The 14,248-nt window shown below is 41.4% G+C and overlaps 1 protein-coding gene across 3 annotated transcripts in view; it reads right to left on the bottom strand.

Annotated features, from left to right (window-relative positions):
• Positions 1 to 14,248, bottom strand: part of LOC144504393 (apoptosis-stimulating of p53 protein 2-like) — a 74,571-nt gene that overhangs the window by 19,027 nt on the left and 41,296 nt on the right. For 2 of the 3 annotated variants that reach the window (XM_078229642.1, XM_078229643.1), the window contains 2 exons: positions 10,947 to 11,111; positions 3,316 to 3,467 (listed from right to left, as the gene is read on the bottom strand). In XM_078229642.1, coding sequence (XP_078085768.1) covers positions 3,316 to 3,467; positions 10,947 to 11,111 — 317 coding nt within the window. The remainder of the gene's footprint in view (positions 1 to 3,315; positions 3,468 to 10,946; positions 11,112 to 14,248) is intronic. The other variant, XM_078229644.1, reaches the window with a different exon arrangement.

Genomic DNA, 14,248 nt, shown 5'->3' with positions numbered 1-14,248 from the left:
CAGAAGGCTCGATACGAGTACCCACAGAAATATCTGGATGGCAGTCTTATGGGGAAAGGTAAGTGTTTCTGGGAAAGAGGGAGATCTAAGAGGCACCTCAAAATGAAGGTGTTCTCAAAGACGGTTTTCTCCAACTCTTCTCTTCCCTCCTTCCACTTCTTAACTCCATTCTGGGAATACTATGTTCAACTTGTATAGTCATGATGTATAGTCATGATGTGTTAACCTGGTGTTGTATACCAACTTGTATAGAACACATGTTGGGCCTCAACTAGTATTACACTTGTCTGGATGAATGCAATCCACTATATAATCCACTGGGACTCATATCCACAATAAATCCACCGACTTTTACAATGATCTTGGCTACACTTCCTCCCAGCCCACTTCCTGCGAGGACTTTATTCCAATTCCCAGTTTCTTTATTCCTGTTCTTGTATAATCTCCCATACAGTGTTTTCTTTTTCCTCAACCAAGGATTGCACTCAGGATCACAAAATTGTTACAACACAGGAAGCCATTTGGCCAGTCGTGTCTGTGCCTGTGCTCCATAGAAGCAATTTACCTAGTGACACTCTCCCACTTTCTTGCCATAGCTCTGCATATTCTTCCTTTTCAGATAACCGTCCAATTCCCTCTTGAATATTTCAATTGGACCTGCATCCACCACACTCTCAAGCAATGCATTCCAAATCTTTAAACAACTGTGGGAAAAGATTTTCCTCACGTCGCTATTGCTTCTTTTGCCAATTGCCTTAAACCTAGCCCTCTTGTTCCTTCTCCACAGATAGAATCTCCACAGTGCAGAAGTAGGCCATTCGGCTCATTAAGTTTGCACCGACTCTCTAACAGAGTAATCAAACCCACCGATTATGGAACGTTTTCTCGGTTTCTTTCTTCAGAGATGCTGCCTGACCTATTGAGTATTTCCAGCAGTATCCTATATTTTTATTTATGGCTAATCAGTAATATTTAACATCGATTTGGAAAAGCCAGATCAAACTTGATAAATATTTGAGGAAATCACACTGTATGGATAATAATATGGTTGATTATAATATTTAGAGTTTCTGAAGGTGTTCATAAGGTGTTGCATTAAAAATTAAAAGTGAGGCACATGGTATTTAAGGGAATGTAACTTCATAAGCAGAAGTTGATAGCATAGTGGCACAAAGGTTAACACTGCTGCCTCACAGCTCCAGGAACCTGGGTTCGATTCCCGGCTTGGGTCACTGTCTGCATGGAGCTTGCATGTTCTCCCCGTGTCTGCTTGGGTTTCCTCCGGGTGCTCCGGTTTCCTCCCACCGTCCAAAGATGTGCAGGTTAGGTGCATTGGCCATGCTAAATTGCCCCTTAGTGTCCCAGGATGCTTGGGTTAGAAGGATTAGTGGGTTAAATATGTGGGATTAAGGGGATAGGGCCTAGATGGAATTATTGTTGGTGCAGGTCGAATGGCCTCCTTCTGCACTAAATCTTTATATCTTCTATATCTAGATGGATAGTGAGGGGATCGAAGAGTAGGAGTAAATTGATGTTTTTTGGATCGATGGAATGAGATTGAAGTTATCAAGAAATTTTAAAAAAGGAGCTTCTTTCAATGGAATAGAGAAGATTAAAGGGGCTCTAATGAGGTTTTCAAAATTCAAAAAGATTTTAAGAGGAGTAACGTGAAAGCTTGGTTAATTGGTAACAAGAAGACACACAGAAAATTGGCACCAGATGAAGGAGGTTAGTAGAATTGTTTGTAATATTTTCATCACAAGTGGCTGGAAGAGGGGACCATAAATTCTTTCAAGCTGAATTTGATAAATATTTAGTGGAATATCTTGGAGGAAAAAAAAACAAATATTAGATTCAATGCAAAAGCAAGTCTTTCTTGAACTTGCATTTATAAATCACTTAATCACATTGAAGGAAAGCCCTAAATTGCTTTATGATCAATGGATTACTTTTGAAGTGCAGTTACTGTTAATATATCGGCAAATATGCAAGCAAATGTTCCACGAAAAGCAAAGAAATGACCACCGGCTCTGTTGTTGGTGGTGCTGGCTGACAAGAACGTTGATAAGGACTGCAGCTCATTGGTTTGCGGAATTGCATAAGTACCTTGCTAGACTGAGGTGAAGGCAGATTATGGGTGTGTAATATTGGACCTGGGAGAAATTGGAAAACTGCAAGCTTGATCGCAGTTGAGAAGAAATGGAAACTTTACCTAAAAAGCTTAAAATAAGTTCAGACCATAGCTGAAGTGGAAAGGTTATACAAATTCAAACGTATTAAGCTAATTAGAGTCATAGGAATTTACAGCATGGAAACAGGCCCTTCGGACCAACTTGTCCATGCCGCCCAGTTTTTACCATTAAGCTAGTCCCAATTGCCTGCGTTTGACCCATATCCCTCTAAACTAACCTTACCCATCTAACTGTCTAAATGCTTTTTAAAAGACAAAATTGTACCCACCTCTACTACTACCTCAGGCAGCTCGTTCCAGACACTCATCACGCTGTCTGTGAAAGAATTGTCCCTCTGGACTCTTTAGCATCTCTCCCCTCTCATCTTAAACCTATGCCCTCTAGTTTTAGACTACCCTACCTTTGGGAAAAGATGCTGACTATCTAACTGATCGATGCCCCTTATTATTTTATAGACCTCTATAAGATTACCCCAAGTCTCCTACGCTCCAGGGAAAAAAGTCCCAGTCTATCCAGCCTCTCCTTATAACTCAAACCATCAAGTCCCGCTAGTATCCGAGTAAATCTTTTCTGCACTCTTTCTAGTTTAATATCCTTTCTATAATAGGGTGACCAGAACTGTACACAGTATTCCAAGTGTGGTCTTAACAATGTCTTGTACAACTTCAACAAAACGTCCCAATTCCTGCATTCAATGTTGTAACCAATGAAGCCAAACATGCCGAATGTCTTCTTCATCACCCTGTCTACCTGTGACTCCACTTTCAAAGAGCTATGAACCCGAACGCCTAGACCTCTTTGTTCAAGAACTCTCCCCAATGCCCCGCCATTAACTGAGTAAGTCCTGCCCTGGCTCGATCTACCAAAATGCATCTCCTCGCATTTATCTAAAATTAAACTCCATCTGCCATTTATCAGCCCACTGGTCCAATTGATCAAGATCCCATTGCAATCCAAGATAACCTTCTTTGTATTTTTGTTGATCAATTTTTATATACAGGTAGGTTTTGGCTACCCTAACAGGGTGCAATTATGATGGAATTTTATCTGGTCACTCTTCTAAATGTTTCAACAAAATTACACAACACTATTACACATTATTTAGTAACATCCATCTCTATACCTGAATTTCCCGCAGAAGGTCCTCACTGCTCTGGTTTTTCCTTAGTGTTCCAGTAGATGGAATTCCTGCAGGTGGATCCATGGACTCAAACATGGAGAAGCAACGCACTCTCTTATCATTCTTGTCTCTCATCACAACATCACCTTCTCCAACTGTTAAAGCATAATTAAAACTTTTGTTCAACTACTTGCTTCAGTTGAGTTTCAACATTAAATGAAAACTGATGCCAGTTGATGCAATAAGTGCCACTTGCAAAAACCAGACTTTTATCTGTATTACACTTTGTAAACGTATACTTTGTATTGCTAAAACAACCAAGTTCAAACAGGTTTTGAATAATAATTGCATGGATAAGCTGTTCCAAGCAACCTCGACTTAGATCAAATAACCAGATCTAGTCTAGGTAGTGGATTTGATTGATAGCTGTGAGTAGACACCTTTAAGTAAGGGGCAGGATCATTGGTTCGCGGCAAGCCCCTTTTGATAGACCACTTTTAAATACATTTCTGGTTTAAGTCCGCGCATTGAGAGATTATTAGTGGTTTCTTTATTATTTTATGCATGAAGAGTAGATATTTTATACCATTTACTGTTTATTTAACTGTTTTTACAAATTAAACTACTTTGATTTGATTTATTATTGTTACATGTATGAACATACAGTGAAAAGTATTGTTTCTTGCGCACTATACAGACAAAACATACCGTTCATAGAGAAGGAAACGAGAGCGCAGAATGTAGTGTTATAGTCATAGCTAGGGTGTAGAGAAAGATCAACTTAATGCAAGGTAAGTCCATTCAAAAGTTTGACAGCAGCAGGGAAGAAGCTGTTCTTGAGTCATAATTGGTACATGACCTCAGACATTTGTATCTTTTTCCCGAAGGAAGAAGGTGGAAGAGGGAATGTCCGGGGTGCGTGGGGTCTTTAATTATGCTGGCTGCTTTGCCGAGACAGCAGGAAGTGTAGACAGAGTCAATGGATGGGAGGCTGGTTTGCGTGATGGATTGGGCTTCATTCAACTTGTTGATTCACAGCCTGACTCTTGGTCTAGTAGTGCATATGCAGTCCTTGTTTGATCACAGAACTGCTTCACATGTTGACATGCAGCCCAGTAGCTGATGTATACAGAAAGTGTTCTGCTTTGATTGCTGGGTCTCACTACTGCTTAATTAGAGTGGACAAAGGTGTACTCTGGGCCATAAGGAATACTTGCTCCTTTTACTGGAATGGCCCAGTGGAGGTGGATCCTATAAAATATCCAGAATAAATGCCTAAAAACCTGACACTGGCCCGCAGTTCACCTGCTACCAGGATCAAATTAGGACAGGGATAGTCCATGCTTCTTCATCTTTTTTTGCAGTACCTTCCTTTTCTAGTTCCACAGCTTCTGAAAATGGTCAATAAAAGTACTAAATCACATCTAGTACACCTGTGCCCTAATGTCATGTCGTGAGGCATATTTCTTGTTCTGCTACATCCTACATTTAAAACGGCTCCAAATAAGAACGCACGTCTTTCTTAACTCAAGACCGCTACGGAACAAATCTATGGATAGAACCAAGTCAAGACAACACACATAACCCATGCATGTGAAGATGCGATAGATTTCTGATTGGGGCGCTGGTCTACATTATGGAGACCAGCTCCAATTAACTACGCAAACACTGGAAAGCCGTGCATTTGGGACGCTTTCCAATAAGCGAGACAAAACAATTATTTTGGAATGGGGACGGTGGGAGAGAATATCTGTTTTGGGTACATAGGAAATTGGCCAGTATGTTGATATATTTCAACATAATTCACCCAAACCTACTTAAAATGTAATTCAACTTTGATGATATGGTATGCAACAAAATGGCTATGTCCCAACCTCTGGCAATTTAATGTATGAGTGCAAGGATCATATTTTATTAAAATATTTATAGGAGGCTAAGATCAAATAGCAAAACTCTGACATACTCTCCATTGAAGAGCACTGTTTGAGGGAATAAAAGGCCCTTTTTGTGTGGCATTCCAATGAAATGGGAAACCTGGAGATAATAAAAACAGAAAATGCTGGAAAAGACCCAGGTCTGGCTGCATCTGGAGATAGAGAATCAAAGGGCGACACGGTAGCACAGTGGTTAGCACTGCTGCTTCACAGCTCCAGGGACCTGGGTTTGAATCCCGGCTCGGGTCACTGTCTGTGTGGAGTTTGCACATTCTCCCTGTGTCTGCGTGGGTTTCTTCCGGGTGCTCCGGTTTCCTCCCACAGTCCAAAGATGTGCGGGCTAGGTTGATTGGCCATTCTAAATTGCCCCTTAGTGTCCCGGGATGCATAGGTTAGAGGGGTTAGTGGGTAAAATATGTAGGGATATGTGGATAGGGCCTGGGTGGGATTGTGGTTGGTGCAGACTCGATGGGCCGAATAGCCTCTTTCTGCACTGTAGGATTCTCTTCTATTCTAAGGGCGTATTCCCCTCTCACTGTTCCCCCCCCCCCCCCACAACCCCACCCTGGTCCCACCATTGTCAATGGAATTCCACGGTGTTTGCACCCTCTGCCGCTGGGAAACCTGCGGCAGGGAATCACCGTTGGCAGGACCGAAAGATCCCGCTGGCAGGAATGGCCAAAAAATCCCGCTCAAAGTTAATATTTCAGGTAAATGATGTTTCATCAGAATTGAAGGTGGTTTATGGGCCTGAAACATCAATTCTCTTTCGCCCTCCACAGATGCTGCCAGACTTGCTGAGTATCTCCAGCATTTTCTGTTTTTATTTCAGATTCTCAGCATCTGCAGCATTTTGTTTTTTTAGCACGGAGATCATTTTGTCACTTAAATTAAAATAATGTCCAGATTGGAATAAAGTAGTTAAAGGTATCAGATAACATCTGGAAACTTTTTTTGTTATGAATGGGTTTCCTTTGGGTGCTCCAGTTTCCTCTCAGTCCAAAGATGTGCAGGTTAGGTTGATTGGCCATGGTAAATTGCCCCATAGTGTCAGGGGGAATAGCAGGGTAAATACAAGGGGTTAAGGGGATAGGGCTTGGGTGGGATTGTGGTCGGTGCAGACTTGATGGGCCAAATGGCCTCCTTCTGCACTGTAGGGATTCTATGATGAAGGTAATTTCTATGCCAATAGTTGAAAAATGGGAACACTTCCCGTCAAATAAGTGTCCATCGAAACATCAACACACTCTTGAACTAATTCTTGAGACATGAAAAAATTAAACAATTTGACATGGCTCAAAATGGAAGAAAAATACTGTGAATGCTGGAAATCTGAAATAAGAACATAAAATGCTAACTCTCAGCAGACTTTGCAGCATTGAAATTAGCATTTTGAGTCAAATATGATTCTTCTTCAGAACTGAAGGTAGATATGTGATGGATTTTATGCCGTTGAAAGGGGGAAGGGGGAGGATGAACGAAAGAGAAAGCCTGGGATAGGGTAGGAGCGGGAGAGATTAAATGTCAAAGATGTCATGGAACAAAAGACAAAGCGTGTAGTAATGATTGTTGTAAAGAAACAAAGCATTTGTGCAGAATGAGTGAGAGTGGCAGAATAATGCACAGCTCTGTCTGAAAGTAAAACCATGAAAAATAGGATCAAGACCGGCACATGGCAAAAATACAGAATCAAAATGGGGGACAGAGTTCATAATCTGAAATTGTTGAGTCCAACAAAGCTGTAAAGTCCATAATCGGAGATAAGGTCCAGCATATGAAATGGAAAAAAGTACAAGCAAATCAGCTCTGAAGAAGAGTTATACAGACTCCAAATGTTGATTCAGTTTCTCTCTCCACAGATGTTGCCAAACCTACTCAGTTTTTCCAGCATTTTCTGCTCCTATTTCAAGTAAATCAATGCTCCATCTGGGAGGAATGTTTGGGGCCTTGGACAGAGAGGATAGAGGAGGTAGGGCAGTGTTACACCTCCTGCGATTGCATGAAAAGGTACATGAGAAAGAGATGAGTACTAGAGTGATTCAGGATTGAACCAGGAAAGGAAATGGTCCGTTCAAAATACTGGCAGGGGAGGGGAAGTTGCGTGGAGGTGGTGACGGAAATAGCCACGGATGATACTTTGAACATGGAGGCTTGTGAGGTGGAAAGTGAGGACAAGGGGAACTCTATTGTGGTTCCCAGGAGGAAGGGGCAAGGGATGAAAGCAGGAATGTGGGAAATGGGTTGCACATGGTTGGGGGCTGTTAACCACTGTGGGAGGGAAACTTCGGTCGAGGACAAATAAAACTTATCAGAAGACTGTAATACCAGAGCAGATGTGACGGAGAGGAAAGAACTGGGAGATTGGAATGGAGTCTTTACAGGAGCCTGGGTGTGAGGAATTGCAGTTGGGTTAGCTATGGGAGTCAGAGGGCTCACAATGAATATTAGTGGACAATCTATCCCAGAAATGGAGACAGAGATCAAGAAAGGGAAGGAGGTGTTGGAGGTGCACCATGTGAAAGTGAGATTAGGGTGGAAACAGGAAGAAAAGTTGATAATGTTCTCCAATTCTGGGCGAGAGCAGGAAATAGCACTGATATACTCATCAGCAGAAGAGTTGGGAAGGGGGCCTGAGCAGGACCAGAACAACAATGTCCCAAATTTGCATCAAAAAGGCAGGCATAACTAGGACCCACATTGATACCCAGAGCAACACCTTTTATTTGGAGGAGATGAGACAAGTTAATGGAATAATTGTGCTTTGAGAGAACAAATTCAGCCAGAGGAGGGAACTGGTTGTGCCTCTGTTCATGGAATGAGGTGGAGATGCCGGCGTTGGACTGGGGTAAACACAGTAAGAAGTCTCACAACACCAGGTTAAAGTCCAACAGGTTTATTTGGTAGCAAATGCCACTAGCTTTCGGAGCGCTGCTCCTTTATCAGATAAGTGAGAGTTCTGTTCACAAACAGGGCGGAGACAGACACAAACTCAATTTACAAAATAATGGTTGGGATGCGAGTCTTTACAAGTAATCAAGTCTTAAAGGTACAGACAATGTGAGTGGAGAGAGAGTTAAGCACAGGTTAAAGAGATGTGTATTGTCTCCAGCCAGGACAGTTAGTGAGATTTTGCAAGCCCAGGCAAGTCGTGGGGCTTACAGATAGTGTGACATGAAGCTAAGATCCCGGTTGAGGATGTCCTCATGTGTGCAGAACCATTAGATGTAGTATACCTGGATTTCCAAAAGGCATTTGATAAAGTGATACACAAAAGGGCAAAATAAGGATTCTTAGAATTAGGGGTAATATATTGGCATCGATTGAGAATTGGTCAACCAGTAGGCATAAACAGAACTTTTTCAAGTTGGCAGGCAGTGAACAGTGGAGTGCCACAAGAATCTGTACTGGGACCTCAGCTATTTACATTGATACTAATGACTTAGATGAAGACACAGAGAGTAATGTATCTATGTTTGCCGATGATACCAGGCTAGGTGGAAAGGTAAGCTGTGCGGAGGCTGCAAAGAAATATGGATAAGTTAGATGAGTGGGCAACAAGATGGCATATGCAGTATAACGTAGGGAAGTGTAAAGTTATTCACTTTGGCCATGAGAATGGAAAAGCAGAATATCTTTTAAAAGGTGTGAAACTTGTAAATGTTGATGTTCAAAGAGACTTGGGTGTGCCTATACACGGAATGCAGCAAGTTAGCATGCAGGTGCAGCAAGCAATTAGAAAACGGCATGTTGTTTCTTTATTGTAAAGGTATTGGCATACAGTAATATAGAAATATTGTTATATTTATTCAGGGTTTTGACAAGAGAACACCTGAGTGCTGTGCGCAGATTTGGTCTCCACATTTAGGAAATAATACTTATACTGGAGGCTGAGCTGTTCATTATTCTGCCATCTGCATTCACTCTGGACAAATTGGTTTCTTTTTTGCAATTATTATCACTCTCTTTTGTGCCATGACATCTTTTGTCATTTAATCCCTTCCAGACCTTCCCTTTTGTTCTTTCTCCACCCACCCTCACCCCCTCAACTCGCACCTTTTAACAGCATAGAACCTACCACATTCCTTCAATTCTGAAGAGTCGTATTCATTCAAAAAGTTAACCCTGTTTCTCTCTCCATAGTCACTGCCAGATCTGCTCAATAGCTCCAGCATTGTTTTTATTTGAAATGCTCCTTTGGAAGAGATAAGCAAGGAAGCAAAAAAGCCAATTTGAATGGAAATGGACAAAAATATGACTAAAGAAGCTGAAGAAGAGGAGTTCTTTGTACTATAACATTAAATTATACAAAGGAAGACTGAAAAATATATGTTTGCAATCATCAAGTTGTAGATAAACTGCATTCTGACTACATTAAATCAATAATATTAGCATTGTAGTTAGTGCAAGACATATTGAAAAATAGAGTCGCTGAAGAACAGTATGCATCGTTGGAAGGGGAAGTTCAAGATGCAGTGAAACCATAGAAAGGTTACAGCACAGAAGGAGGCCATTCAGCCCATCTCGTCCACGCCAGCCGGAGGACACCCAGGTGCCCTTTCTAATCCCACCTTCCTGCACCTGGCCCATAGCCCTGCAGCTTAAGCACTCAAGCTGTAGATCCAGGTACCTTTTAGTGTTTAGGGTCTCTGCCTCCATCACCAACTCAGCCACCCACAACCCTTTGAGTAAAAAAGTTCTTCCTCATTTCCCTTCTATACCTACTGTCACTTATCTTGAAACCATGCCCCCTGGTTCTAGAATTCTTTAGCAAGGGAAACAATTTTATCCCATCCACTCTATCTCATCCTCTCATAATTTTATGCACCCCTGTCAGGTCACCCATCGGCCTTTTTTGTTCCAAGGAAAATATCCCCAACCTATCTAATCTCTCCTCATAGTTACAGGATTTGGAAGTGGGTCCAAAAATGCTGAAGTTTTTTGAACAAAGGATAAATAAGGACAACTTGTGGAGTAATGTTTTCAGCATTTTCAATTCCCATCACTGTGTTTAAAAGTTTACATTAGAATCTTCTCCGTTTCCCTCAGTTCAGATTTTCGTCAGCCAAAGGTATTATGGGATATGAGGTTGGGTCAACAATGATCTCACGGAATGGCAAACAACCCGAGCTGCTATATGACCCACTCTTGTTCATATGCACCTATTTAGAAATGGAAGGTGCAGGACAGGAAAAAAATAATAATTCACTCCTTTACATTTCTTCGTTCCCACCCTCAAATTTATTTCCAAAGTAATGGTTACAAGTCCCAGCAAATTCCCAGTCTCAGTTAAATGATTAGGCGGAAGATTCCACATCGAATTTGGAGATGAGATAAACAAAACAACAATCACCCAAGTTATTAGATTATACATTTAAGAGTAGCTGTTTGAGAAGAGGCATTAGGAAAGAGCAGAAGGGGCTGCTTACTCTTTTTCTCAGGTGGAGCTTGAATCATAGATTTTTAAAACAAATTAATAAATGTTTCGTCAAAATGATTTGAGTGTCATCATAACTTCTCTAAATCTTGTTTTGAAACAAAAGTGAACAGACGAATGCTTGAAAGAAATTTCATCTTGTGCAAGTTTGTTTCATTTGTTCCGCGGTAATGAATGCAGAACAAACACACAATGCTGATACATTCCATCATTGGTGCATCTCAACAGCTCAAATAGCAAAAATGATGTATGAACATTGACGTTACCTTGACCTGTATTGGGTACTGTTGCTCCTCTGGCTAGGTTTGAAGTACTGATACTCAAGGAAGCTGTTGCTGCAGGCTGACGAACAGGAACACCAATACTCAATTCATTCCTTTCGGGAACAGTCTGAGGTGGCGTCTGCAATTGCGCCTGCGTCCCAATGCCAGCTAAGAATAAAAAAAATGTAACTGCTATAAATGTTTTGAGAACAGAGGTTGTCACTGTTGCTGAAAACTTGCTTCACTGGAATTTTGGGTGGCTGTAACCTTTAAAAGGACAATAATACCTTCTGTTAGCTGTCCCGGGCCTACTTAATTTGCAATTCACAGCTACTCACATAAGCACACACTTGAAGACTTTGTGGAAACGCCCCATTATGCGAATATCCCAATAACCAAGTACACAGTCATCGCTAACATTTTATAAATTTTACACAACAGTCGAGGGGCAATTCATCTGACTTCGCAGCTGCAGGGTGGTGCCTGATCGGCAGAGATCAGAAAGGAGCATAATTACTGGGTGAATATCCGAGAAACAAAAAAATAATTTTCACTTATAGACATTCAATTCAAAGGGAAGAATATGATCATCTTGCTTCAGCACTCGGAAAGGCTTGGTTACTTGAACAAAAAACAAGCATCTTACAAATCGGCTTGAAGACCAGAAAAAAGGACATATTAAACATTATGAATAGTTTAAACTTCCAAATAAAGCAAATCTTACTTTCTTTGCATTGCTGCACTGTTGAATCAAAAAGGAACGAATGAGATTAATGACCTTTAGTACATGCAAGCACACAATAATCTTTTTATATTCATAGTCGACCCACCCCTCCTCCATGCATTCTAAACAATTACCCACTATTGTGACTTGGAGATTAATGACTATTGGGAGCTTTTTAGCATTCTGTTCAAATGGACATTAGCGAGACCTAAATAAGGCAATGCTGACTATCCAGTGACCCGAAATTTGTACCACCCCTTTCAAAGCTGCATGTCACTTGCAGCCAAGAACATTTGCAATTAACAACACAACATTTAAAAGATTCACCGGCCAAATGTATGCACACTTATATTCATTCCATTGGTAGGATTCCAGTCACACTTTGCTAAATCGCAGGCCTTCAAAAAATTCTCACAATCTCAGTGAAGAGATCCAATGATTTGCTATTTTTTTTAAAAGGGAAAAAGATGGAGATTGGAAGAGAGTGTTTTTGCTTTAAATTTTTAGCAACGAATAGAAGCAAAACTATCCCTAGTACATGCAGGACAGGAGATTAATTAAGCCTATGTACAGACAGAGAAGTGATAGTGTTAAATAATTTGGGATTTAGCACATTAAAAGAGATGAAAATATTTAATTGAATACTCCAGCGTTACATTTTTTTTTCAATATTTTGGCATGGTGGCACAGTGCTGAGCACTGCTGCCTCACAGCATCAGGGACCCGGGTTCAATTCTGGCCTCGGGTCATTGTCTGTGTAGAGTTGGCACATTCTCCCCGTGTCTGTGTGGGTTTCCTTCGGGTGCCCTGGTTTCCTCCCACAGTCCAAAGATGTGCAGGTTAGGTTGATTGGCCAAGCTAAATTAACCATAGTGTCAAGGGTTTAGCAGGGTAAATATGAGGGGTTACAGAAATGGAGCCTGGGTGAGATTGTGGGCGGTGTGCACTCAATGGGCCGAATGGCTACCTTCTGCACTGTAGGGATTCTATTCTATGATTCTATTGTTTTTCTGTGGTAGGTTATTTGCACAAAGGTAGTTAACTAACTGCTCATATCCATAGTCACAATGCTGTTGGGGATATTCAAGCCTATGAGTTTCAGTTAATAACACACACTCACTTTATATAAGCAAAATAAACTTAAGTGAACGATGTGGGCCAACAAACTGAATAAGTGTGCCAACATGTTACTGGCAGTAAAATACTGATTTGTACTTACAATTGTTGTAAATTTACGTACCCAGCCATATTAAGGTAGAGGCACAGTAAAAAAAAAGCAAAATGGGGGAAAAAAAATGGAGGGAAAGCAGTCTCTGTCATGCTAACACATTGAGTGATTAAACTAACAGCACCGCTGGCAGGTGCCACTAATCAAATTGCCTTATACCCATTCTTTTTAGCAATGAAACAGCATAGAACCAGGCACATGAAGCAGAATGACCAATGAAATACAATTCCATACCATGCATCACGACACACAAATGATAACCCACCCTGCCATTTCCTCACAATGACAAAGTGAGCAGAAAGTCAAAGTATTAAATATTCCTGGGTACAAAGTGTCCAAAAAAGATAGGAACTGAAAGAAAGCAGGGAGGGCGGTGGTATTGTTTAAGGGGAACATTACAGTGCTGGAGAAAGAGGTTGTCCCAGAGGGTACAAGGACTGAATCAATTGGACTAGAGCCAAGGAACAAAAAGGATGCACAGTCTATAGACTGTCAACTCGTGAGAAGGATGTAGAAGATTTAATCTGCTGGGAAATTACAGAGAGATGAAAACATTATAGGGTCGGTATAATGGGGAGCTTTAATTACCACTCTTCCAGACTACATACAGGTAGTGCAAAGGACAGAGAGGAACAAAGTTCCTAGATTGTGTTCAGATGTTTCTACAGCAGTATGTGTCCAGTCCAACAAGAAAGTATTCACTGTTGGACCTGGTTCTTGGAAATGAGAAGGGCCAAGTAGATCAAGTGTCAGTAGGGGGAACATTTAAGAGACAGTGATCATTATATTGTAAGATTCAGGGTGAGGACAGAAGAGGATAACAGACAATCCAGAATAAAAATAATTAACTGGGTAAGAGCCGACTTCAATGGGTCAAGAACGGAGTTGGGCCAGTTGGACTGGAACAAAATCATAGAACAGAATCAGAGAATCCCTACAGTGCAGGAGGAGGCCAGTTGGTCCACCGAGTCTGCACCAACTCTCCAACAGAGCATCCCAGCCAGGCCCACCCCTGTCCTATCCCCGCAACCCCAGATATTTACCCCGCTAATCCCCCCTAACCTGCACATCTTTAGACTGTGGGAGGAAACCAGAGCATCCAGAGGAAACCCACGCAGACATGGGGAGAACATGCAAACTCCGCACAGACAGTCACCCAAGACCAGAATCAAACCCGGGTCCCTGGTGCTGTGAGACAGCAGTGTTAACCCATTGTACAGCAAGAGCTTTTTTTGCCAAACAATATGCTTGCTTTAAAACAGAAATGGTCTGTACACAGTCAAGGTATATTCCCTTAAAAGGAAAAGGTAGGGCAAACAATTCCAGAGCTCCCGAGATAAAAAAGGAGACAGA

The sequence above is a fragment of the Mustelus asterias genome, chromosome 15, assembly GCF_964213995.1.
Source record: "Mustelus asterias chromosome 15, sMusAst1.hap1.1, whole genome shotgun sequence".
Classification (NCBI taxonomy): domain Eukaryota; kingdom Metazoa; phylum Chordata; class Chondrichthyes; order Carcharhiniformes; family Triakidae; genus Mustelus; species Mustelus asterias.
Note: the sequence above shows the minus strand (reverse complement) of the source record. Positions and strands in the feature narration are given on the sequence as shown.